Genomic DNA, 26,123 nt, shown 5'->3' on the forward strand with positions numbered 1-26,123 from the left:
TTTAGGGTACAGGCTTCAAATAGGAAGATAAATGGGCTTTAAACATGGAAAGTTCTATGAATCCCTGTTTTGCTTTTTAGAAAATGTTAACAGTCCTGTCATGTAAACAAATCTATGTAAATGTGTAACACATGTTTTTAATATGTTGGGATCTAGAAAGCATAGTCGTGAGAGAATTAAAAACGAATTTTCATCTTTTGGTCATGTGAGTTATAACTAAAATGAGAAAAAAAATGAAAGGATCTCCATATCTCTGAGGAAATATATAGGTTACTGATGGAATAAATGTATATGATTGATGAATCCAACATTTTTTTTATTAGTCACCTGAGTTATTTGGGAAGGTATTTTTCTATGTGCTTTTATGTGCTTTATCTATAGAAAGTATGAAGCCATATGTACTATCCATTTGATCAACTGTACATTTATTACAAAAGGGACCAAATATTTATTATTTTTCTTTGTAATTTAATCTATTTTATTTAATCTATTTTAATCTAATTCAATCTATTTTATTATTTTTCTTTGTAATTTAATCTATTTAAAATATCTTTAAAAGAATAATGTAAAATTTCTGTAGATTATGTAAAACGTGATTTAGGTTTGAATGAGAAAGTTCATTGAAGTGAATATATTAGAATTGCAAAATTTTCTAAAGGGTACTGAAAACCAAAGAATTTATCACTTTCAGAAATGCTCTTTTCTATTTGTTTCTCAAAATTGTGAATCTGTATTGCCTGCTATGTATTCTGGATACTTTGCTTAATAGTATGGATTTGGCATTATTCGTTTTAAAAAGATAATCTCTGTCCCCTTTTTTTATGCTTTTACTTAAAAACACCAGCACCGTGCTACATATCCTGTCTTCTGCTCCCGTGTGCTTACAGTTTATAAGTTCTCTTAAAAATAGCTTTGGTATTTCAGAAAGGAAAAAGAGTAAGATGAAAAAGAATATTTAAGCCGTTTGCTACTTTCTTAAATCAGTCTATAATAGAAAAAACAAATTCGGAATTATTTTCTTTTATGTGACTTAAAAATATAACATGGCTAGAAATATACAAGGGGAAATGTTCATAAGTCATGTAACCTAGTTATCTTTTCCAAGAGTTGTTACAAATAAGAAAAAAGTTCTCAAAAAAGTCTTGGTGACGTTTGCACCTGAAGGTGCATTTTCTGTAACTAATTGGTATGTGTCCTGATCTTTGAACAAAGCCCTTGATTATAATGTATGCTGTTCCTGTGTTATTTTTAGTCTTCATTGTGTAGGAAATACACAAATAGAGACTATTTCTTTAGTTTGGCAATTATTCATAAACAAGGCCCACGCCATTTCAGATTTAGGTTATAGAAAGGACTAGTCACCGTAACTATATGGGAAACCCACTTTAAAACCTTCACTTAAAATAGATCAGTGTGTATATACTTAGAAAACTGGCCAAGAGTTGGGAAAGCCCAAATGGATGCTGCTGTATTGCCGTGGGCTCATGGTGCCTTTGTGCTCATTCTGGCCTTTGTTTTGACAATGATGCTTAGAGAATGTGTCTGTTGCATATGGTGCAGGACAGCACATGAGTATAGACTTTCCTTTCTATCAAATAAGTGCTCTGATTTCTAAAGTTCATCAAGGCTGTGTCATTTAGACCTTTAATAACTATGGCATTTCCCATAGCTGATTGGGATTCATCAGAGGGTTGTTCTAAGTCTACTGGAGAAAGTGTGGAAATATTCCTGCGTGGCGTCAGCTTACCTTTCCTCTATGAAGAGTAATGCCCTTGAGTTCCCTTTGCTTTATTTGCATGTGAGCCATATTGCTGCACTTCTTTTAGACCCAGGACATCAGCAGATCTGAACTGGACCCTGCGCCCAATACCAAGGCCAGGCTAAGTTGCTGTTGGCTGATATTCAGGACTCATGTTCCAGAGTAGGGACCCCTACATGTCCAGTGATACCCACTGATAAGCCATGTCCCAAAAATTCATCCATAGTCACTGAAATATTAAAACAGATCATGAGCTTTGTGTTATTTGTTTAGAAAGAATACCCTTGATATTAAAAGCAGTTTTCATCTTTTAATGATTTTTGGACAGGAGGTAGAATTTTCAAGTAATGTAAAGGAAATTTTTTAGGAAAAAGAAAATTCAAGTTTGAATACATTAATATAATCACTGGATTATCAAATTTTATATACCTGTTCAATATACATACAGAATACAGGAGAAGAAAATAGTTAATTACTGTTTCTCTAGATGCTTTCCTGCAATTTTTTCCTGAAAGAACACAAGTGGAAATATTCTTTTAAATGAATGGTGGTTATCTGTTAACTCCGGATTCTCTTTCTCTTTCTCCATTTCTCACCTTTCATTCCATTATATTACCCTGCATTTCCCTTTTCTTTTATTTTTGTTTATGTTAAAATGGCACTTCCATTTTTTAATTACTTTTTACCCAGACACTTCTGAAGTTGATTTATTTGTTATTAATGCTCCATACACTCCAGTGCCAGATCCTACTCCCATGATGCCACCCGTGGGAGTTCAGGCTTCCATTCTGAGTCATGACACCATAAGGATTACATGGGCAGACAACTCACTGCCCAAACACCAGAAGATTACAGACTCCCGATACTACACAGTCCGATGGAAAACCAACATCCCAGCAAACACCAAGTATAAGGTACTGGCACATTTGTTCTGGTTGAAAACCTAATTCTTGATATTTTCTGACTCTGAAGCTCTTGATTCATATATTTCCAGAATGCTAATGCAACGACTTTGAGTTATTTGGTGACTGGTTTAAAACCAAATACACTCTATGAATTCTCTGTGATGGTGACGAAAGGTCGAAGATCAAGCACATGGAGTATGACAGCACATGGGACCACTTTTGAATCAGGTATGTGTTGTCAGAACTTTGTCACATGGCATTTCTTCTCTTTGCAAGAAGTGAAAGCCAGTGAAAGTCCGTGCTAATGTTGTGCCATATCTCAAGTCATAAGACATCTCATCACCTGTTTTTCCTACCCAAGGAAAGAATTGAGTGCATGAATTGACATATTTACAGAACACAGTGAGCAGCTACAGCTGGAGTTCAGTGTTTGCTTTTTCAGCTGATTAATTATGTTTTTTCGTCGTTGTACAAGAACATTAGCAAATAGGACAATATAATGCAAAGTGTACTAGACTTTAGGAGTCATGAGACTTGAGTTCAATTCCAAGGTCAACCATCTGTTGACTGTGATCATAAGCAAGTCATCCAGCCTCTCTGAATCTATTTCTTCCATCTATAAAAGAGGGGTGATCTCTGCCTTTCCTACTTTATAGGGTCAAATAAAGTACCCTATAAATAAAGTACGTGGTAAATTGTAAAGCACTGTGTAGATGTAAGGAATTACGGTTATTAACCTTGCCTTACTGGGAAATTGAGATAGAAAAGATGAAGTGGGCTGCCCTTCACCAATGCTATGCTTGCTAGAGCCTCAGCACTTTACCAGAGCCTCCCAAGCCTTCCCTAGGAGCTTTCTTGCAAACTGGTTAGTGTCTTATAAAATCTCCCACTGGAGTATTCTTAGGGTTTTTCTCTGTAAGTAAACATGAAAGAAAAAAGACAGCTAAGTAAATCAAGGGGAAAGCAAGCCATCCAATTTTAAGATTTTGCTTGCTTTTTGCTCACTTGTAGACCTACCCTTCTGCCCCTTGTACTTGCCTAGCATGGGGAGGTGTGTAACCGTTGGGAGGCTCTGTCTATTCCACCCTCCTATTTCTTTCTCTCTTTTAAATGAATAATGAAAAAACTAGAGCTATAAAGTCTCCGTAGACTGGGTTTGGCCCTAATGTCTTTTTATCTTCACAGTTGGTTGAATTTCCTGCAGAGAAAAGGGGATAGATTTGGAGAGAAAGAAATATAATGCACAAAAGCTTAAATAGACCTTGAGTTTGCTTTCTTTGCCAGTTTTAAGAGTATCTTTGTGCTTTCATTCCAGCCCATTAGGTAATAAATGATACTCCATCAGGAGTTTGCATTTCACTGGGCTCCCTTCCGTTTTATACTAGGAGAATTCCAGTATTTTAGGAAAAGAAGAGTAAGTTTAAGGATATACTTACTTTGCTCATTTTCCAACTAGTACATTAAAAGTTTTCAGCCATAACATGGAAATACAGATGCACTGTCATTTTTATTTTATTGGTTTTTCTGTTCCATAAACAGCTTTACATTTCAGAGCAATAACCTTCGTATCTTTTCAGCGTAAATTTAACTTAAAAAAAAAACCCATCAATTTGTAAATCATTTATTCTTTGGGGGAATGGTGGTTTTCAAACACTGTATTTGGTTTAGAGAGCCAACTGTAGGTAGAGAGAAAGTTACTTTATACTTAAAACTATTCTAACAAAACAATCCAAATTGGGGGGAAAATGTCATCTTGGGCACATTATATAACATTTCTCATTTTCAGTCTCCTGATCTATCAAGCAGGGACTACAAATGTCTTTTGATTTCCCTAACTAGCCTGCATATCCCTGACCTCCCCATCTGGATGCCTATACTGTATCCTCATGGTGTGATATTTCCTCTTTGGTACTTTGCATATCCTTCTTTTCATTGAAGCTATTTATAGATAGACAATGAATTCTTTGAAGCCAGGAGGCTTTATCTTTTTTGCCTCTGCCCTTCATTGTGCCTTCTAAATGGAAAGGATTGAGGAAAGGGTGAATTAAATTGAAATGGATGGGAATTACTGAAAGTATTATTATTTTGTAGCTCCTGCTTCTCCACCCAAGGATGTGACAGTTGTGAGTAAAGAGGGAAAACCTAGGACCATAATTGTAAATTGGCAGCCTCCCTCTGAAGCCAATGGCAAAATTACAGGTAAGAGGCCTAAGATGCCTTTGAGTGTGTGACTGTTCCCTGTTCCTGCCTGGCAGAAGCATTCCAGAAGGGTGCCTCCTTGTTAGGAGAAATGGGGGTCTTAAAGCTGCCTTGGCCATTTTATGAGGTATGAGTCGTGATGGTCCTGGAAGGTGGAGCAAGGACGTGCTGTTTAGTGACATAAAAATGATTCACTAGCTGGTTGTTCTGACCCATGTTGCATGAAAGTCTGAAGGTTATGGGTTGTACTAGACAGCCTTTGGTTATAGTGGAACTTATGGACATATTTATTTTCCTCAGGAAAGCTGTTCTTCTCTATCTTTGACTAGATGACCAGCTTTGAGATTAAAGACCCTGCCTAATTCTACAGGATAATACCCAATAAATATAAACTCAGTTCTTTTACCCAGAAGCCAAAAAAACCCATTAGGCTTTTAGTTTCTTTTTTCACCCAGAGCTGCTACTTCAGCTTCCCATGCTCTTACAACTAGAGTTAAAAGTCCGAGTTGGCTTAGGCCTTTGAAGGGACCTTGAATTTTTTCAGAACAGAGGGCACTATGCCTTCCTTGGCCTTATCAGGGAGGAAAACCTGCCTCTGCTCCAGGTAGGTGTGTGCCTCCTGAAGTTTCTTCGTATGAATAAGGCAGCCTAAGGAAACTGAAGGCCTTTCTTAGCATTGTCCTGCCTTGGCTTTCAGGAGGAATCCCTTTCCATAAATCCCAAGTCTTTATGAAATTTTTACTTTAGGTTTTAGAATGTGCCTCTTCCATAAAGGAATTAAGCATGACTTGACATGGATTACATTTTGTTTTGTCTTTAAAGCCAGTAATGATGCAGTGCATTTTTGCACTGTGTAGGTCAGGTAGGCTTGTGATTGTGGTTCTTCCTGCCTCAACCATGGAGATTGAGTGCCCTCTGGTGGATGTATCAGGTGACGTTTCACTGTGACTTCACCCACCCCAAGTTTGGGAGAATTTAGCAGAGGTGGCTGCGCATCTCCTAGGAGTTTTTCTCCTGGGAAATCACATTGGTGAGAGTTAAAACAGCATTGATGGGCTTCCCTGGTGGTGCAGTGGTTAAGAATCCACCTGCCAATGCAGGGGACACAGGTTCAAGCCCTGTGGGAAGCCCTATGGGAAGATCCCATATGCCGCAGGGCAGCTAAGCCCGTGCTCCACAACTACTGAGCCTGTGCTCTAGAGCCATGAGCCACAACTACTGAGCCTGCGTGCCACAACTACTGAAGCCCACGCGCCTAGAGCCCGTGCTCCGCAACAAGAGAAGCTACCACAATGAGAAGCCCGCACACCACAACAAAGAGTAGCCTCTGCTTGCCACAAGTAGAGAAAGCCCCAGCGACGAAGACCCAATGCAGCCAAAAATAAATAAATAAATTTAAAAAATATATATATATATATAGCATTGTCAGGCCATTACTAGTTACTAGTTTTCAAAACTGCATTGAGTTAATTGTAGACCCTTGAAGTATAGGATGTTGGAATGATGATTAGGTTATTTTCCTTATATAATTTCCTAGCTTATGAGAATATTTAACCCTATATTTTTATCTTTACTTTTATTACTTCAGCTGCAGATATAGATGGTAACTTACAGTCTGGCACTGTTGAAATTGTGGTTTTATCTATATTATGTTTAGTGTAGCATTTAAAATGCTTTTTACCGTTGCTAATTTAATCTGTAACTAGTTCTCTATTTGTATATGCTGTAACATATATCTTTATTGACTTAACTGATTGCAAAAGAAAAAGCAGGAATAAGATTTCTTTTCCCATTAATTCCTTTGGATAGGTTACATCATATATTACAGTACGGACGTGAATGCAGAGATACACGACTGGGTTATTGAGCCTGTTGTGGGAAACAGGCTGACTCACCAGATACAAGAATTAACACTTGACACACCATACTACTTCAAAATCCAAGCTCGGAACTCAAAGGGCATGGGGCCCATGTCTGAAGCTGTCCAGTTCAGAACACCCAAAGGTAAAGCCTCCCAAACAGAGTGTTTCATTGTGTGTCTCTTGAGTGGGGCTATGCGTGCACATGTCACTTTAGCATGTAGAAACTGTGGATGATACAGGAAGTTCTGATGATGCGCTTATGAGCCACAGTGTGAGCATTAATCTCAAAATGATCCCACCCACTGACTACCAAATCAGTGTTCCCTAGGTTACTGACCTAACCATATAATTTACAGGGGAACTCTTGACTCCAGGCTGTTTGAGGCAGATGAATTGCAGTGATCTAAAAGTTCTTACCAGTCAGATCAGATGGGATTCTCTTGGTTCCCATACAGCGTAGTCGCATGTTTATTGTGATGGATGATTCTCTTTCAACACATGCAGGCTCTTAACCTGAAAGGCTTATTCATGGACCTTTGTAGAGAGAAAGGGTTGAGGCTTTTCTCAAAAGGGGCCCTTTAGAGAAAACTCTAGATAAGAAAGTGAAGGTAAAATATTGAACCAAGTAAGCTTAGGAATAAAAGTCGGGGACTGAGTCTGGAAGTATGGAAACCATACATGGATTTCTTTTCTGTTAGTACGAAAAACAAGACTCAACGTGTTTGGAAGTTTGTGGGTTTTTATTTTTTCCTTTAAAAATTCTGCCTGTCCCATCTTCAAAGCTTGTGATCCTTGCTCTTGTTTTTTTCTTCCCCTGTGCTTGGCCTGTTAGCGGACTCCTCTGATAAAATGGCTAATGATCAAGGTAAATGAGTAGATGGCCTCTCTTTCCTTTCCTCTCTTTTGTGACCTATTATTAGCTTTTTGGTTTTTTGGGGGTTTTTTTTCCTGAAAATCAGTACCAGTACCATGTGTTAAAAATCGAATATTTATTGGCCAGAGTAGAGTTGAGTCCATGTTTGTGGCACTTGGAGTATCTGAAAAGCTGGGGAATCTATTGATACTTAGGAGCTAAATAGACTGGCAGGAAAAAAACTGAGTCAAACTTCTGCAGCTATAGGAGATTGGCCTTAAGTGTGGGCCAGATTATCATTTGCGCTAAGATACTGAAATTCTGTAACACAGATAGGGATTTGGGACATGATGAGAACAAGCATACCAATTTGTCATATTTGTAGCATCTAGAATTTTATTAGCATCTCTAAGTGAAAAATTTAATCAAATTCAGTGAATACCCTCTTTTCCTCCCCCCAACAGAAAATCTACAAATGTACCCTACTGAATTGTATGATTATCTGTGATAAAATTAGTAGTCTCTGTTCTCTTGTTTTAAGCTTAATTCAGAGCTGTTTTTCCATTTCTTCTCTTAAATATATCTGCTTATTTTAAAAGAGGTTAGAGACAGTTTACAGTGGAAGTTTAGGAAGCTTGGGCCTCAGTGTCACCATTCTTGAAATTGTCAGTGTAGTCTATTCACTGCAATTGCTATGGTGGAGAGGTAACTATACTTTGTGATTTTCATCTCTGGGAAGTCAGCTAAAGTAGGTATCTGTTTTCTATACTAAGAGCAGTAAAAGTAAATTTGATGGTTGCTTTTATTCTTTAGGAGTAGTTACTAGAAATACAGAGTCTTTGGATCTTGGTTAATGGCAAGGAAGATTCAAAATTTGAAGTTTCAAGTTTTAGGGCTTTGGAAATGTGTTTGCATTCAATGAGCCTTTTGTTGTATGTTAGAGAAACTGCAAACATACCTCTGTGTCTGTGTGTGTGTGTCTGTGTGTAAGGCACCCTAATCATGGTAGAACCTTTGACTTAAGCCTGAGAATAGAAAAGTAACTATACTGAATATGCACAGAATATAAATGTGCTCACTGTTCTTCCCTCACTTCACTCCATAAGCCAGGGTGCAATTCTCAGCTACACCACACCTTTGGTAGTTAAAATTCTTTGCCCATATTTATTTTTGGTGTTTGGCTAATCCCTGGAATTTCTCGTTCATAGGTTAAATATAAAGGAAAAATGTTAAGAAATATGGGAATTAAGTCAATCGGTTTCTTGGCAAAGTGTGTTCATTGGCAATTATTTACATAATATGTTACTCTGGATAGCTTGGCTTAAATGTGGGCTACCTGACAAATAAGTACACTTAAATATGAAGAGCCTTACAAGGGCTGTTTCATCTCTGCCAGCTTATCACAGTGAAAAGAAAAACTGGAATCTTGAAATATGGTGTGTGCCATTTGGGAGGAATGACGGCATCAGAAGTAAAGGGATAAAGTAATAAGTATGGACAATGGGAAAGGGTCAAGGACTGTGAGTTAAATTCTAGAATATGCCCTTTTGGATACCCAAGACCTTCTTTGGGGGTTTTGAGCTTCTGGAAACATAGAAAATACTCTTTTCATTTCTAGATTTATTCGTTAAATGAACTCATACAGAAACCTTCAGATTTTAATTTCTTCCATTTCCTCCAAGTCTGATCATTTATAGCAGTACTTGATATTAGCTGTAATGTTTTACAGCAACACGTCTGGTTTATGCATTTCCAGGCAAGCTTTATTTCGTAGAAATAACTCTCATTTATAAGTGTTTTCTGAAGCTTCATGCTCTTTACCTCTGCAAAGGATAAGATAATATCCTTCCCTAAAGATTTATTTAGTAGTTAATATTTATTGAACATTTACTGTGTGTCAGGCAGTATTCAGAATACTTTATAGGATTAAATTTCCATTTAATCCTCACAACCATTTCATGAAGTAGGTACCATTATTATCACTGTTTTACAATGAGGGAACTAAGACCCAAAAATAATAGCTAAGTAACTTGCCAAAAGTCAAACAGTTAGTGCGTGATGGAGCCGGTGTTGCGGTGCAGGCAGTCGGTTACGCACTGTGCTGTATTAACTGTGTGGAACAGCTCTGCTTTGCAGTTCTTGCACACTTCTTCAAAAGAAGCATGAGACTGCCTTCTGGCCCCAGACTTTGCACTGAGGAATACCTTTGCTTTACTGGGGACGGACTCCTTATATTTGCTTTACAAGGCAGCTTCTTCTATAAATGTGAAGAATAAAATTCAAGACCAAGAATATAAATTTCTAAAAAGCCGATATTTGTGTTTTCTGAGGTCTGCTTATGAGGTGGTCCCAAGCCCAAGGTCAGCAGCCTCACTTGTTATGTTCCATGATGATGGATTAGGAGACAGTGTCCTTCGTGAGCAACTAGAGGGAAGACTTTGGTTTTTTTATCTTTGGATATTTAGGTTGACTGAGCAAGAACTGAGAACCCAGTTTGAACGTCCAGTTGCCTTCCTGCTCCCGTTAGGGTAACTTTATATTTGGAAAGGCAGCTTTATATTTTGAGAAAAGAATCCAAACGCTACTGACACCCACTAGGCCAGATCAACATAGCCGGTCCCTTGGAAGAGTCCATTTCTTTAATGCAGATTAACCTAACTGGTCCCCTTAGTCCCTTTTCCATGAGAAGCTACTTTAGCCGTAAGTGCTCTGGGTAGTATTTCAGCAAATGTTTCCTGGGCTAGAGAAACCTTAAGAGCAAGGGGCAGCTTTGTTACACCCTAGATACAGCCATGGAACAAGGGTGTCAGACTTTCAGATGCCTTATTGCATAGAAAGCTATACCTTAGTTTGTTTTGCACAAATAGGCTATATTTTCCCATTGTGTGTGTGCTACTTCCTTTTCTCATGGACAGAGTAGACTGAAAATATTTTTTTTTGGTAGAAAACACTCACTAGCTGTGAAGTAGACTTGTCACACCAATGGACTGGGTTGTTATTGACATGAATTCTTCTTCTTCAGCCTCAGGGTCTGCAGGGAAAGGAAGCCGTCTGCCAGACCTAGGATCCGACTACAAACCTCCGATGAGCGGTAAAGCCCTTCCTGTGGCTTTTTTGGCCTCCTGTGGGCATGATGCAGTTCTGCTTGAAATCTTGAAATGTTTTTTGTAGCTCCTGTGTGGTGGATTGTAGCATGTTACTCATTTCTTTTTATTTAATAGAACTGGCTTTAGGCATTTTCTGGCAAATGTTTGCTGAATTACTATAAACTCATTCATTATAGGATCCAGAAATAAAATTGTTTCCCCACATATCCAGCTTAAAATAATTCTAAACAAACAAGTCTTCCTTTTGCCCACTGCCTCTAGAAAATAATTAGAATCTTGCTTTCAAAAATAAACCCTTTAGTGGGATTAGCAATCATCTAGAACAAGGCAGAGAAATGCTTTGGAATCATTAATTTATCCCCACACTACTTACTGCAGTGTTTTTAGTTTGGGAATTCTAAAAAATGATTACCAGTCTCCAAGCCATCCTAAGAGCTGATGCCTTCTAATTACTTAAATGATGACACCTACTTCTCTACTGAACGTCACCATTTGTAAGTTACTTTCACACATGAAATCACATTTGATCCTCATAACACTGTGGTGAGGCAGGGAGAACAAGTATCATTATTCCCATTTTATACATTAAGAGACTCAGCGGAGGGGTAATGTGCCTGGATCCACCCACATATTCTGGAAGTCCTAGAACCAAAACCCAGGTCTTCTGACTTCAGATTGTGCCTTTTCCACTGTCACACACAGCCTGAAAGGCATGGGGTTCTATACCAGATGTGGGAATCCAGGATGGCAAAATGTCCACAAAGGTAGTTACTAGAAATGACCCTTACTGTCTCCTCACTTGTAGAGTAATTTTACTCCAATAAAAAAAAAAAAAAAAGAAACATATGGAAGAGAAAGGAAAAGAGTTTCTAGTTCTCTGGAAACTCCTGATCTAATTGTGGAAACAAAATTATCTCAGTCTCCAGTATCTATTTAAATAAAAAGTGATATTGCCCAGACTTCTGTGAAATCAGCCAGTTCTTAGGAGAGCCAGACAAATTTGCTTGCTTCAAGAAATTTTTAGGCTCTGAGTTCTAGGACTTTATGAGTTTCTCCTCCTGGGATGCATATGTTATATTTATGTGCTGTCCACAGTATAATATTCAAGACTGTGAGAAAAGCAGTTATTTCTTTGTCTTATCTTTCATTTATGCATTCATTCATTTATTCACACATATTTCTAAAGGTTCAGGTTCTATGTAACAGGCTGTAGGAACAGGAGGATTGAGTAACAAACTACCTGATAGAGAAAAGAGAAAGCTTTGTAGAAGAGATGATCTCTGACCCAGATTTTAAAAGGCACAGAGAAGATTGCTAAATGTTGAGGAGGGGGTTGAACATCCTAGGACACAATAAAAGCACGTGTGGAGGCATGGCAGTTTAAAACAGCCTGCTTGGACATGGAGGCAACCTAGGTGTCTGTTGACAGGTGAATGGATAGAGAGGGTGTGGCGCATATGTGCAATGGAATATTATTCAGCCATAAAAAGGAACTAAACTGAGTTATTTGTAGTGAGGTGGATGGACCTAGAGTCTGTCATACAGAGTGAAGTAAGTCAGAAAGAGAAAAGCAAATACCGTGTGCTAACATATATATAGAATCTTAAAAAAAAAAAATGGTTCTAACAAACCTAAGGGCAGGACAGGAATAAAGACGCAGACGTAGAGAATGGACTTGAGGACATGGGGAGGGGGGCGGATAAGCTGGGACGAAGTGAGGGAGTAGCACTGACATATATACACTACCAAATGTAAAATACCTAGTTAATGGGAAGCAGCTGCATAGCACAGGGAGATCAGCTCGGTGGTTTGTGACCACCTAGAGGGGTGGGAGGGAGACGCAAGAGGGAAGGGATATGGGGATATATGTATATGTATAGCTGATTCACTTCGTTACACAGCAGAAACTAACACAACACTGTAAAGCAAGTACACTCCAATAAAGATGTTAAAAAAAATTTTTTTAAACCTGCTTTCTGCAGGGATCACACTGCCTAGCGACAGGATAGAGAGTCTCGTGTTAGAGAAGGTAGGTTAGAACCAGCCTGTCAAAAGCTCAAGTGCTGATGCTAAGAAATGTGAGCTTCCTCATGTAAGTAACATATGTCAGATGTCTGATACTACTGGTAAACTATGACTTCCATTTATTGAGTATCTACTATTATTACCCTGATGACAGCGGAGAATGAGTTGGGTGTCACGAGTATGAAGTCAGAAAAGAGTGGTTTGGAAGCTGTTGCAATAGTCCAGGTGAGCCTTAATGTCCCTGGTAGGAGGGATGATGCTCCCATTGGCAGCTCATTCTTACTCTATTTTAAAAGGGAGCTTTTGGCCAGCTCAGAAGTTAGAGGTCAACTGCAATTAAATGAGAATTTGTCTCTGTTGAATGCAGGAAAGAACTGCCGCCACCACCTCTGCTTGCCTCCCACACCCCAGCTCCCCAGCCTCTGATTGCCGTGCCTGCCCCACCCAGTAACTCAGCACTGCTGTTAATAAAAGTTTTATGTAAGGCCCTAGTATGGTCTAATTGTATTGGCTTCCAGTTCCATAGTCGTTCCCAAATATAAAAATGTTATTTTAGTGAAGGTCAGTGTGTACAATTTAAGTTGTCTATCTGCTGACTTTTTTCTCAGAAATGAAGGATAAAAGTGATTAAAGCAAATGTAGAAGAATAAGCTCTTAAGCTGTCAAAATTACCCCACATTTAGGACTGTGCTTAGGAGCCTATAAAATCATAGAATCAAAAGTGAAAGGTCCGCTAATCCAATCCAGTGTTATGGAAGGGATTCCCACAATACGTATAGTTTGGATTGGATCGTACGTTTATAAGCCAGGCTGTATATGAGAATCCCTTTAGGAGCTTTTCTAAGAACACGGGTAGGAGGCCATACCTTCATGGTAGGAATTTCTTCCACAACATCCCAGACGGGTAGGATGACTCTTCTTAAGTACTTCTTCTAGTGACTAAATATTTAGTCACTAGCAATAGTTAAGCAAAACAGCTCATCCTATTAATTGTACAGCTTTGATTGTTAGGGCAATAAGAGAGAGTAACTAGAAGAAAAGATGTCATCTATCCATGATGGTTAGATCTGTGTAGAGGGATTTCCCATATTTTATAATATGAACATGCATAACTTTTATAACGAGGTGGGAAGCAAAGAACTATGTTTCAGAAAATGGAAGAGCAAGACTACAAAAGGCCTTGATAAAAAGCTGAGCCTCATCCTGTGAGCAATGAGGGAACAATAATAGGAAGAAGAAAATCTGTTTCTTCAAGGTCCTAAATGATGTGGCCTCTGCACACCCCTCCAGCCTCACCTTCATCTTTTTTCTGCTCACTTCCTTCTCTCTAACTTTGCATATCTCTCTTTGCTTCAGCAATACTGGCTGCCTTTCTCTTCCTTGAACGTGCCAAGCTCATTCCTGCCATAGGATCCTTCCACTAGCTATTCCCTCTCTATGGAATGTTCTTCCTCCAGGTCTTTGTATGGTGGGATCATTCATGTCATTCAAATCTCAGCCCAAATGCCACCTCCTCAGAGAAGCTTTTCCCATCCATTCAATCTAAAATAGCCACCCAGTCACTCTGTATCATATACCTTCATTTTATTTTTTCATAGCACTTATCACAAACTAATAATTTCTTATTTGTTTATTGTCTGCCCCCACCCCTACCTATCTTTGTTGTTCACTGTTGCATCCTTAGTACCTAGAACAATGCCTGGCTCATAGTAACCACTCAATAAATATTTGTCAAATTAATGCATATGTACATACTTTTTCCTGAAACTGAATAAGAAAATTAACTCTGCATAGACTGTGTATTTATAAAAAGAGAGACGTTATTTTTCAAATAATTTTTTTGTGATGGCAGACATCTATATGTTGGAAAAAACCTTTTGTTTTCTATGAATGTACATTTTTTAAATAGTTTTGCAAGTCAGAAAACTAAAATGATTCACAAATGGTGCTTTATAAAATGAATTTACATACAACATAAGACACCAGGAGACAGACCCCCTTATTTGTCCAAGCATAGTGTTCAGTATAACTTGAGAAACTTTTATTGAACATCAGCTTTGTGCAAGGTACTGTGCATAGGGCAGAAACTCCGCTCTCTAGATTTCATGATCTAGTGGAGATGGCTGTGTTCATGAGGCACTTTTATACAAGGCACGGTGATGACTGTTATCAAGAAGCTCACAGAAGTATCTATACTCACATGACGGTTCTGTAGCCTGATTTTATGCTAGAATTCTCTAACACTAGCAAGCGTACGGTTTTCCCTTTCCAGGCAGTAACAGCCCTCATGGAAGCCCCACCTCTCCTCTAGACAGTAACATGCTGCTGGTCATCATCGTTTCCGTTGGCGTCATCACCATCGTGGTGGTCGTGATCATCGCTGTCTTTTGCACCAGGCGTACCACTTCTCACCAGAAAAAGTAAGGAGCCCCAGTTGTAGCCCATACATTTTTTTGTATGTATTCTTTTGCTTCTATGTGACTTCTGTATCTGGAGTTGTACACAGAGTTAAAACATAAAATATGTGAAAAACGATGTTTTAAATATTTTTAAAGGAAATGCAGAATGGTTCCTCTTATTAAGTGTGTGTCATTCAGGGTCCTGGCAGGAAAGAGGTGGCACACTGAAGGGGGGTGAAGGAGGCTTTAATGAAGGGACCATTTACAATGTCCTAGGTGAGGTTAGCGTTAGGCAGCAGTGTTCAAGGGCCAGCAGCAGTGATAGGCCACTGTCACCCTTAAAAGGGTGAGGGTTTTTTCTGATGAAGAGAGAGCTGTTTTCAGGGATCTGAAGCAGCAGGAGAGGGCTTGCGACAGGAACCGTGTGGGGTGGTAGGACTGTAACTACCGCCAACCTCTAGCCCAGCAGTGAGGGGGCAGGAGAGAAAATGCCTCCTACCTTCCAGTGTCTTGCCTGTGCATTCTACCTTCCAAACCAACTGGAAGCCAGGGACAGAGTTACCTTGTAGATGTAGTTCATTTAACTCAACCTCTCAAGTCACAGAGCCAAGTAGACAATCGATCTGGAGAGGAAAGTGGACAATGTCCAGCCTTGTTGGGGGCCCCTTTGGAAGACTGTCTCTGTGCACACAGTGAACCAGATGCACAGGAGTTTGTGGAATTTCATGGCACAAATGTCAGCTGAGATGGACGGAGACCATAGACCATAGACTCTAAATCTAAGCTTAAGAGTATTTTTAAAGAAGTGCTACCAAGTGTAGAAGTTGAGGTTGGGACTGCAGGAGGTGGGGTGGGGGGAATGCGGTGGAGAGATGTATTGATTAAACGAACGAGAAAGGATTACTTATAATCAGCATATCACATTAGCAGAGAGGTCAGGTGGCTGCTAGCTCTGAACTCCTCTGGGATTTTGAGGCTTGCGGCTAATGGTCTAGAGGAGATAGCAAGGTGATTCCATAATATGGTGCTTGATAACAGCCTGCACTCCGGAACCTGAGAGAATCCTTGACCCTAGGTCATATTCTACTCCTATCTCTGGCCAGCAAGACAGATGCCATAAAAAAGGAGATTCTTGAGTTACCCCTAATAGCAAAAACACAGTATGGGTAACAGAACAACTTTAGTTGCAGTATCCTAAAGGATCGTAAGATGGAGGTATTGCTCCATAAAGAGAAAAGAGAAATTCACGTCTGTGTGATTATCATCAGACCTGGTCTGCCCAAGGCAAGGATGCGAGGATTTAATAACAATAAATCTGTTTGTTTTCAAAATAGAGGGCAAGTACAAGCTACCATCTAACTGCTACTAGTAATGGCTTTATGTCATTTTCTGTAGGTTCTGTGATGTTTTTAATCTTTCTTTTGCCGAAATAAAATAGCTTTCTGTAGCTCACCTTCATCATGTTTCCAAGAGGATGGGGGCTCTCTTTATAAGCCTCTTGATGGCTGCCTCTTACAGCTTTCCCTACCTACCTTTGACTGTAGAAAACTGTTTCTCTTTAAAACCTCAGAGATTACACTTTTCTATGCTACAACTTTTCTATAAGCTTCTTTTTCAGCATTTCCCATTTATCTCTATGAACTTGATTTTGCATCTAGTTTTAGACATCTTGAGATCTTTATTTAAAAGAATCTGGAAAAACAAAATGACAAAATTCCTTAATGTTTGGGGCGATTTAAAATTCAAAGTAAATAAAAAATAAAGTACTTAGTCTTCATATTGAGAGGTGGGAAAATGAGTTTGTAATAGGCTCCGTACTCTGTATTTGCATCTGCAGGTCCTATAATTTGCGTCCCTTTGGCTAAAAGAATTGTATCAAGTCTTCATAGAGCTTTCCCCTCCTCCTCCCCCAGTGATCTGCTTTCCAAGTGTTCCATTGACCATCGAAAATATGTGAGCTTTTCTCAGTACTTTTCTTCCTCTTTAATACCTGAGACACCTCCCATTTCAATTGTAGCTGTTTATAGACTCTTACAACCTCAAAGCTGACAGAGTATTTAGAGTCTAGCCCCTTGTAGTTTCTCAGCACATCCCTCTATAGCCCCCTCGCTCTCAAAAGATGAGAACTACCTCAGTGTGCCGCCATCAAATCTGAAAACCTTTCCATGTCGGGAATAATCATTTTCTCCCCCTTCCTCCTGTCGGAGACCAGTTCTCCACTTACCGTCTGGATCCCAGCGTCTCCTGCTTTCTAAGACCTTGTACTGGTGGTTGTCCCTTTCTCCAGCACAGCTAACCTCTCACTCTCTGTTGGCTCTGCCCCTTCAGCATGTAAGTGTGCTCAAACTTCTTCTATCTTAAGAAATAATTATAACCCTTCCTCTGTTGCATGGTCCTTACCACCAACCACTTACAAATCTCTGTCTTTCCCTTCACCACAAATTTCTTGAATACTTGTCTACACTCACTTGTCCATTTTTTCACTGCCCATTCATGCTTCAGTCCTTTTCTAATCCAAATTTTGCCCCTACTGCTTCAGCAGAATTGCTTTTGCTGAGGTCACCAGTGACTTCCATATTGCTAAAGCCAAAGGAAATTTTTCAGTCCTTATCTTAATCTCTCCCCACTTAACACAGTCAACTACTCCTTCCTTCTTGAAACATTCTCTTGTATTCCGTGATCGTGTGTTCATTTTCGCAGCCTCTCCAATCTACTCAGCCATCAAATACAGACATTCCTCAGGGCCTGGTCCTAGAATTACTCTCTTCTCCTTCTACACTCTCTCCTAGTGATACTTGCTCCTTTGGCTTCATTTACTTCTGAATTTCAGCTACTCCCATATTCCTCTCTCTAGCCAAGGCCTCTCTCTTCTGAGTCTCAGGCTTGCCTCAGTCTCAGAACCAATTACCTGTTTTATGTTTCATCTGTAGTGTCTCAGAGCCACTTAGCATGTCCAAAACAATTTATAATCTTTTCTGTCAAACCTGCTTCTCCCCAGTGTTAGTAAATGGCTTAAGCCAGAGACCTCGGCATAATCCTTTATTCCTCTTGTTTCTTTATTCCTATCCTTTCCCACATCCATTTCTTCACCAAGTCTTGTCATTTTGGGCTCCTAAATAACTGCCAGATCTCTCTTTCCTCCATCCTCACTGTCCCAGGCCACCGTCAGTCATGGCTGAGATTATTGCAGTTGCATCCTAACTGCCCTCCTGTTTTGTCCCCTACCCCTCAAATCCATCCTTCACATCCCAGTTGGTTTAAATTTTTAACTCAGAGTTCATCTCCTTACTCTCCTGCTTAAAACCATTTAGGGGTTTCTCTTTACTCATAGAGGGAACTGCAGAGTCTTGGCGTGGCTCTAAAAGCCCTTTATGATCTAATCCCTGCCCATCTTGCCAGCATCATTTCATATCATTCTCCCTATGGTTCATAGGCTGCCACCACTCAGGACTTTTTACAGTTCTTCTAACACACCAGGCTGTTGCTCTGTGCTTCAGGGCTCTGACATAATCTGATTTTACCACCTGGAATGCACCTTCTGCCCTGTCCCATTTAGGTCTTAGCTTAAATGTCACTTTTTCCATCACATTTTTCCTGTCTACTGTATGTCCAGCTATTAAGAGGTTACTATAACACTTGGCATTTCATTAAGCTCAGAACATTTAAAAATAATAGTTCAGGGCTTCCCAGGTGGCGCAGTGGTTGAGAGTCCGCTTGCCGATGCAGGGGATGGGGGTTTGTGCCCCGGTCCGGGAGGATCCCACATGCCGCAGAGCGGCTGGGCCCGTGAGCCACGGCTGCTGAGCCTGTGCGTCCGGAGCCTGTGCTCCGCAACAGGAGAGGCCACAACAGTGAGAGGCCCACGTACCGCAAAAAAAAGAAAAAAAAAAAGTTCAGTGTCTGTCTTCCTCACTTGGCCAGAAGTGCTGAGGGTACAGCAATCCAGCATAGGACCTGACATACAGTAGGTACCTAATAAATGCTTATTGAGTTGGGTGAGTGACTTAATGGAGAAACTAAGGCACAGAAAAGTCGACACTGTCATCCCCATTCTTGACTTAACCCAGTGGTGGTCCTAGTTTGAGTTACCTAAAATGGAGTTCCCTTCCTCCTTTATAAGCAGACTCTATGTCTACTCCATTGTTATATTTCTGGTTAACGGTGTCCTTTCTCTATTGATTGGAAACTTGGGGAGAAACCTTTTGCTTTAGAGATTATTTGATTCAAAAATGCTGTCTAATCTGCTTATACTCAAAAAGTCACAAGGCAATATTCAAATATGCCCATGTACATACCTCTAAATAATGTGGACAAAGCAGTGATACACTTACTCTTCCCAGAAGGAAACTTCTTGACTCTGTTTTTCTTGTTTGTTTCTGATTTTGCCTGAAGCATCTCTCAGAAGGGAAGTTTTAATCATGGAAACCTTTTGACTAATAATATTCAAGAGTTACTTTTAAAAATCCTCTTAATTTTGTACCTAGGAAACGAGCTGCTTGCAAATCAGTGAATGGCTCCCACAAGTACAAAGGGAACTCCAAGGATGTCAAACCCCCAGACCTCTGGATCCATCATGAGAGACTGGAGCTGAAACCCATTGATAAGTCTCCAGACCCAAACCCCATCATGACGGATACTCCAATTCCTCGTAACTCTCAAGATATCACACCGGTTGACAATTCCATGGACAGCAACATCCATCAAAGGCGGAATTCATATAGAGGTGCAGGTTTTTCCCAAATGTTTGGAGACTATTTTCATTGAAACCATTTTCCATTTTGTAAGGTTGCCTTAATTTGGTGATTCCTATACGAGGTTAGGTTTAAAGAAATGTGTGTTACAGGATCAACCTCTGATGAAGAATAGCTAGCTTGTTAGGGGGGAGAGGTTCTATACCCAGATGAGACAGCCTTCTAGCTCTGTTAGGTCTCTCATCGTGTTCACCAACCTGACACTCAAGCATTTGAGACAACGTAGCCTATGTCTGTGCATTTCATTCCATCCTTGCAGTGGGGCCCCAGCTCTCATTGTGGTGATCAGCATGTTCTTGGTCTGGCTGCTCTCCCTCACAGACCTGCAGTGAAGCATGGTAGGCAGCGTTGTGTCAACTGAGTTGACTCAACAGGGACTCCTGTAATGCACTAATGGTCATTTTCCTCTTTATTTCACTTCCTGCAGAACCACCTTGTCCCATTGTTGTTTGTGAGTCCTGAATCCCCCACTTGAAATGTTTTACTGCTGAGGCTGCTCATTGGCCTAGGGCACATGTTTGTAACCAGCCTCCATATTTGATGTCTAGGGCATGAATCAGAGGACAGCATGTCTACACTGGCTGGAAGGCGGGGAATGAGACCAAAAATGATGATGCCCTTTGACTCCCAGCCACCCCAGCGTAAGTTAAAAGCTTCTCTTTTCCCGAGGGCTGCCAATCTATTCAGTCATGTTGGGGAACAACTATCAGTGATCTCTTTGACTTCACTTCATCCTAACACAAAAAATAATCTACCAAAGCTTTGGCACCATGAGGGAATAAGTATCAAGCATTTGCCATATTTTGCAATTAATATTTATTCTTGCAAGTAGCTCCTTTAATTTCAGTGCAAATAAGCTAAGAAGCCAATTTCCACAAGTCTCCAGGCATTAGGGAAGTGACCAGTCTCTTTAAAAGTACATCGAGTCTCTGCAGGAGAGATGGGGCTGAAGATGGCTAGATGTCACAGTATTCCTTAGGCTTCCCGATACATAATCAGTGTTGATAGGCACCTGCGGAATTTTTTTTTAGTTAATAGACGTTATATTTTAGAGGAGTTTTAGGTGGACAGCATGGAATATTTTTCAACCTTATCTGACCCATGCTTCACTTTGATAAGCATGAAAATTGCCCAGCCTCCTTTAATAATATTTGAAACTCAAAATAAGTTAACTGTCACGATTAAAAAACCAAAAAGCAATGGGACAGACCAATTATATTTTTAAACTAGTGTTTCTTCTCCCTTGTTACTGTTTTCAAGGTGGGGAAGCCTTTCAGATTAGCTGGCACAATGGGACTTGCGGTTGAGGGTCCTCTGTGCCATTCTAGAGAGATAAGAAGCCACTTGCCTACCAATATCAAGTTTAAAAAACTATTTGATCTTGAAGTTATTTGCTCTGGACTGAACAGTAGGTTAGTAAACATTAACACTGTCAGGTGCCTAGATTCAAATCCTGAAAGATCACTTTTTAATTTAACCTAAATGAGCTTTTGGATTTTTATTCATTTCTTAAAAGATGTCCCATTTCAGAACTATTAGCCATCCCTGTTAACAAGCGACAGAGATTTTAAATAATCACAGATATCCTACACACAGAAGATGGTACCATATACTTGGAAACTGGTGGAATCCCTGAGAGTGTAAACGTCTGCACACACGCTGTCACTTGCACGAGATTCTAAAAATCAGCTTTGAAAGGGAAAGGGCCCATTTGCTAACAGGTCATTTCTGCACAAAGTAGTTTTTGCTTAGGGTCCACGATAAAAAAAAAAGAGGGGCCTGTACTTCGAAGTGTGCAAGGAAAACCGGTTTCCCTCTCATCAGAGGTGCCCTGGATGGGGTCCCCAGGTTTAGAAGTGTCCAAAAAGAGTAAATTATTCCATTCCAGTTGCTTTTGATTTATAAGAAGATGGTAGCTTGACTACTTACTTGTTTGTTTTATATAAGACTTTTTAGTTCTTGCCTGAACTGGCTTATTTTTAAAACTTGTAAAATTTGACTAACCCTATTCCTAGATTTGTTATTTTTAAATGTTACACAGAAAAGATGTGCTGTACTAGTTGACAGCATTCCTGGTTTTTTTCTTTTTTTGGTGGTGGGAAGGAGTATGCATAAAGGTACAGTATTACTTAATTTGTGCCTCAGCAGTTGGGTGGGTGAGTGGATCCTTTAATTCAAGAATCTGAAACCCAAATTTACTTGTGATGTACTTGTGATCTTCAGGTTTAGAGATATGCTTTTCCCCACGTGGCTTCAATCCTTTTTCACAAGCTGGGATTCCCTGGAGTCCGCATCCCCCATCCACCTACCATGGCTTTAAATGTCTGAGCACTGTTGAGAAAGGCTTGGTGGTGTCAGGATGAGGTTCCATCAAAGGCCTTGCACCAGAAGCTTTGGATTCTGATTCAGCTCATAGCTAATGATTGCCACCTGTATTCTAGACAGACACTTTCACATTTTTAATTTGGAAAAACTGGCAATGCCTTAAAGTCAACTTTGTTTTTCTTTTGTGAGAGTTCTCTGTACCTAAAACACTTTCAAGTTGCACTTCCTAGATAAAAATCAGGAGGCTTTTTCCCTCACCCTAGCCTTAATTCTGGAAAACATTGATTCTGAAACACCCTACTTCTGAAAACTACCTGTCTTCCCCTGGAGGAGGTGCTGACTGCCAAGCTGCCCTAAGACCTCTGCTCAGCCAGATTTTCCAAGTTGTATTTTATTCCAAGGGACCACCTGCAGCTTCTGATCCCTGAGGGCAGGGAAAGCCCCTGATTAGTTTCCCAGGCCTTGAGGGGGGAGGGGCAGCACTGCTCCAGGATCCCTGGCTGGTTGTGCCACCTGCTTGTTTGCATGTGGCAAAGAGAAAGATGCAGAATAAAGGCCTCAATTTTTTTTTTTTTTTTTTTTTTGCGGTATGCGGGCCTCTCACTGTTGTGGCCTCTCCCGTTGCGGAGCACAGGCGCCGGACGCACAGGCTCAGCGGCCAGGGCTCACAGGCCCAGCCGCTCCACGGCATGTGGGATCCTCCTGGACCAGGGCACAAAGCCACGTTCCCCTGCATCGGCAGGCGGACTCTCAACCACTGCGCCACCAGGGAAGCCCAAGGCCTCTATTTTATTGACTGGGATTTTCTTCACCAGTCATGTTGAGTGGCTCCCCAAAGATCTAGGGAGATTCTTGGTGACAAGGCATTTTAAGAGACTCCAAAGGCAAATTAAGTTTTATCACAAAGTTTGTGAAGTCCTTGCCTAAAGGGAAGAATAAAAAGATCCCATGTGTTCCTAGCCAACCCTGCCTGTTTACCTGTTTGGGGGATTTAGAGCTGGTTATCTTGATGTTAAACATTCTGCTTCTCCAGCTACTCTATAGGAGTACCTAAGAAAAGTTTATATCCCAACTGGGCTTCTGATTTTGTTTGTTTGCATCTCTGGGATTGATAATGAAGCCTCATTAAAGAAGCACTTTGTCTTCATAGAAAGTTGTATGTGGAACATCTGTGTGAAAATTTGGATTTGTTTGCTAAATGCAGCAAATTGAATTCCTTAGCCAGTGTGGGAAGGAAAGAGGCAATTTAGGAAAAATCCGTTTATTTTTTAATATGTGAATGGATGTGGCTGAGCTCCCAGACTGGAAGCAGGAAGAGATGGTGCCCTAGGCCTGTGTTTCATGCTTTTAGTACTAGATTGTAACGTAAGAATTCAGTTCCACTTGCATTCCTTTTAAGATGAAAGCTGATTAAACAGCTACTTATTCATTCAGCCTAAATACCTATTTCATGCTTCATTCAGCAAGTAAGAAAAGACAGAATGAATTAGGAATATACTCAAAGGAAAAGGGACTTCTATCTTTTTAAGCAAGAGAAAAAAATAATAGATACCCAAACCACCATTTGTTTGCTTATGGATTTATATTTTATGACATATTCAAGGAGATATTTTTAATAACTCCTGTAATCCATATTTTTTGTAGAAGAATTGGAAAATAAAGATAAACCAAAAGAAATTTTTTTTTTAATTCTTCACCACTCTTCCCCACAAGATAATCACTGTTAACATTTTAGTAAAAATCATCAGGGTTTTTTCTTTCTGTGTTATATCTAGAGACATATGCATAGGAGTGTGTTGATTTTTTAAAGCAAGTATAAAACCCATGGCTACTTGTCCAAATTCAGCCATCTGCCACCAAAAAGCCAAGGAAGTGGTCGTACGATATGGGAGGGGGGCGCGGGGTAACTGCTCTTGAACTGTGATATGTGTGTGTCTGTGCAAGCATGTTAAGCATTTCTCTGTCTTGTGTTCATTCACAGCTGTGATTAGTGCCCATCCCATCCATTCCCTCGATAACCCTCACCATCATTTCCACTCCAGCAGCCTCGCTTCTCCAGCTCGCAGTCATCTCTACCACCCGGGCAGCTCATGGCCCATTGGCACATCCATGTCCCTTTCAGACAGGGCCAATTCCACAGGTGAGAGATGAGGATGGAGCCCCAGGTGGAAAGCATTCCAAAAAGCATTGGCAGGCTGCAATGGGGAGGACTTGCCCTGCTTAGAACGATTTGGATTTTTTTTTCAGTGTTATTTGTTTATCATAACGTTTCTGTTACTGACTCAAATTTGTTTCTATAAAATTCAGTCCATTTTTTTCCCTATGTTTTAAGTGCCTAGGGCAAGGTGTTGTTTTAGTAAAAATGTAACTCTAATCACATAACCATGTCTTGTTCCATCTTGCATCTTAATTCCGTCATATTTTCAGTTTGTTTATTTTTTTAATCCTCCAGTTTGAAAGGAAAATGTATTCTGGGTGATTTTCAGACACTAGATGTTGCCTTTGCCTAATGTTGGGAAGGTTCTTAGGGCAGCAATAGGTAGTTCTAATGTTAGGCCTTAATTACTTACTTCTGCCATGTACCGAAGTAAGAGCAACACCTGGGGACAGCAGGGCCAGTGGCCATGTTGAGCTTGTACATATTGTAAACCTCAGGTTGCCTAGTGGATGACTGAAATTAGAAAGGGCTCACAGGCATAGATCATCTCTAAAAATAGATAGGAAATTAGCCTAACAATCTGCAGTGTATTTAAAGATATACATTGCCAGACTAACATGTCCCAGTTTGGAAATCTTAAGAAACAGCTTTATCGAAACAGTTTTAAGGAAGAAAAAGTGAAGGTGAGAGGACAGCAAATGGAATAAATACTGTTCCTCATTAATTGAAAATTAATTTCCATCTTCTCAGTTTTAAGGTGCAAAAAAACCCACTTCTCATCTGTACAGTGTACTCTTTTTCCATCATTTGAAACTTGTCTTTTAATAGTTACATATGTTACTAGTAGAACTAAGTTTTGGTAGTTCTGGAAAATAAGGGAATTTCAAGTGAATTCCATTTTAAAAGAACCTCAAAACTTCGTGCTAGAAGCTTGGGTTGCCGGTAACATCCCTTCCTCCTTTACGTTTTGATCAATTATAAACATACCCAAAGCATCAAATGGAAGTCAAAGCTTATTAAGAGATGCCCGATAATTCCGAAAGTTATCTACTCCCAAACCTTTACTTGGTTTGGAGAATGCTGCTTGAACTCATGTCTAAAATTGGTCTCTCCCTCCCTCCAAATCCAGGTGTGGGGTCCTGCCTTTAGGGAAAGACAGCCTACAGGAGGCTATGGAAAACCAAAGGCTGCCTCACAGACATAATCTCAGATAGAACAGACAAGAAAGCAGCCCTCCAAACCTGCTCTTAGAAAGTGGTTTTTGTGTCCTGACTCTGTTTCTCCATTTTTAAAGGCAGAAAGGCCTCACCCACTGGGATATGGGTCTACCTAAGTGCATGGCAGGGTCTTCCCATCAGATCAGCCCCCTCCTCCTCCCTCTTGGACAAGGAGGGGGTTGAAGGTTGGCAAGAAGCATAGGGCTCTCGCCCACCCCTCGTCCAAGTGGTCCAGTGTTGATAAAAGCTTGGTTCTGTATGGATTCAGGCGGAAAGCGAAAAGAGGAAAAGTAACTATTTGTACCACTAAAGGGTTTCCTGTTTTAATGACCAGAGGAGATAAAAGAAGGTAAAACTTGTAATGGAGCCACTGAAGATGGATTTGAAATGTAGAGCAGGTATCTAGAAGTGATCAGAGTTCTCCTCCTGTTGTGTTTTCCTGTGTTTCTAGAGCCCAGTATTACCACAGACCTGTAGATGTGGGCTTGGCATGACTAGACCTTGTCCAGGGCCATCTTTGCTCTAGAGGGCATTGGCTGTGTCTTTTCCTTGGACATTTACTA

At 40.2% G+C, this 26,123-nt stretch overlaps 1 protein-coding gene across 10 annotated transcripts in view; it reads left to right on the forward strand.

Annotated features, from left to right (window-relative positions):
• NEO1 (neogenin 1) overlaps positions 1-26,123 on the forward strand; it is a gene marked incomplete at its 5' end in the record, with an annotated part of 242,114 nt that overhangs the window by 207,701 nt on the left and 8,290 nt on the right. For 2 of the 10 annotated variants that reach the window (XM_082647399.1, XM_082647403.1), the window contains 10 exons: positions 2,498-2,673; positions 2,754-2,892; positions 4,756-4,863; positions 6,673-6,867; positions 7,558-7,590; positions 10,601-10,669; positions 14,983-15,130; positions 19,594-19,832; positions 20,409-20,501; positions 24,167-24,325. In XM_082647399.1, coding sequence (XP_082503525.1) covers positions 2,498-2,673; positions 2,754-2,892; positions 4,756-4,863; positions 6,673-6,867; positions 7,558-7,590; positions 10,601-10,669; positions 14,983-15,130; positions 19,594-19,832; positions 20,409-20,501; positions 24,167-24,325 — 1,359 coding nt within the window. The remainder of the gene's footprint in view (positions 1-2,497; positions 2,674-2,753; positions 2,893-4,755; positions 4,864-6,672; positions 6,868-7,557; positions 7,591-10,600; positions 10,670-14,982; positions 15,131-19,593; positions 19,833-20,408; positions 20,502-24,166; positions 24,326-26,123) is intronic. The other 8 variants (XM_082647406.1, XM_082647400.1, XM_082647401.1 and 5 more) reach the window with 6 other exon arrangements.

Source organism: Grampus griseus, assembly GCF_964374135.1.
Source record: "Grampus griseus genome assembly, chromosome: 2".
NCBI classification, from domain to species: Eukaryota; Metazoa; Chordata; class Mammalia; order Artiodactyla; family Delphinidae; genus Grampus; species Grampus griseus.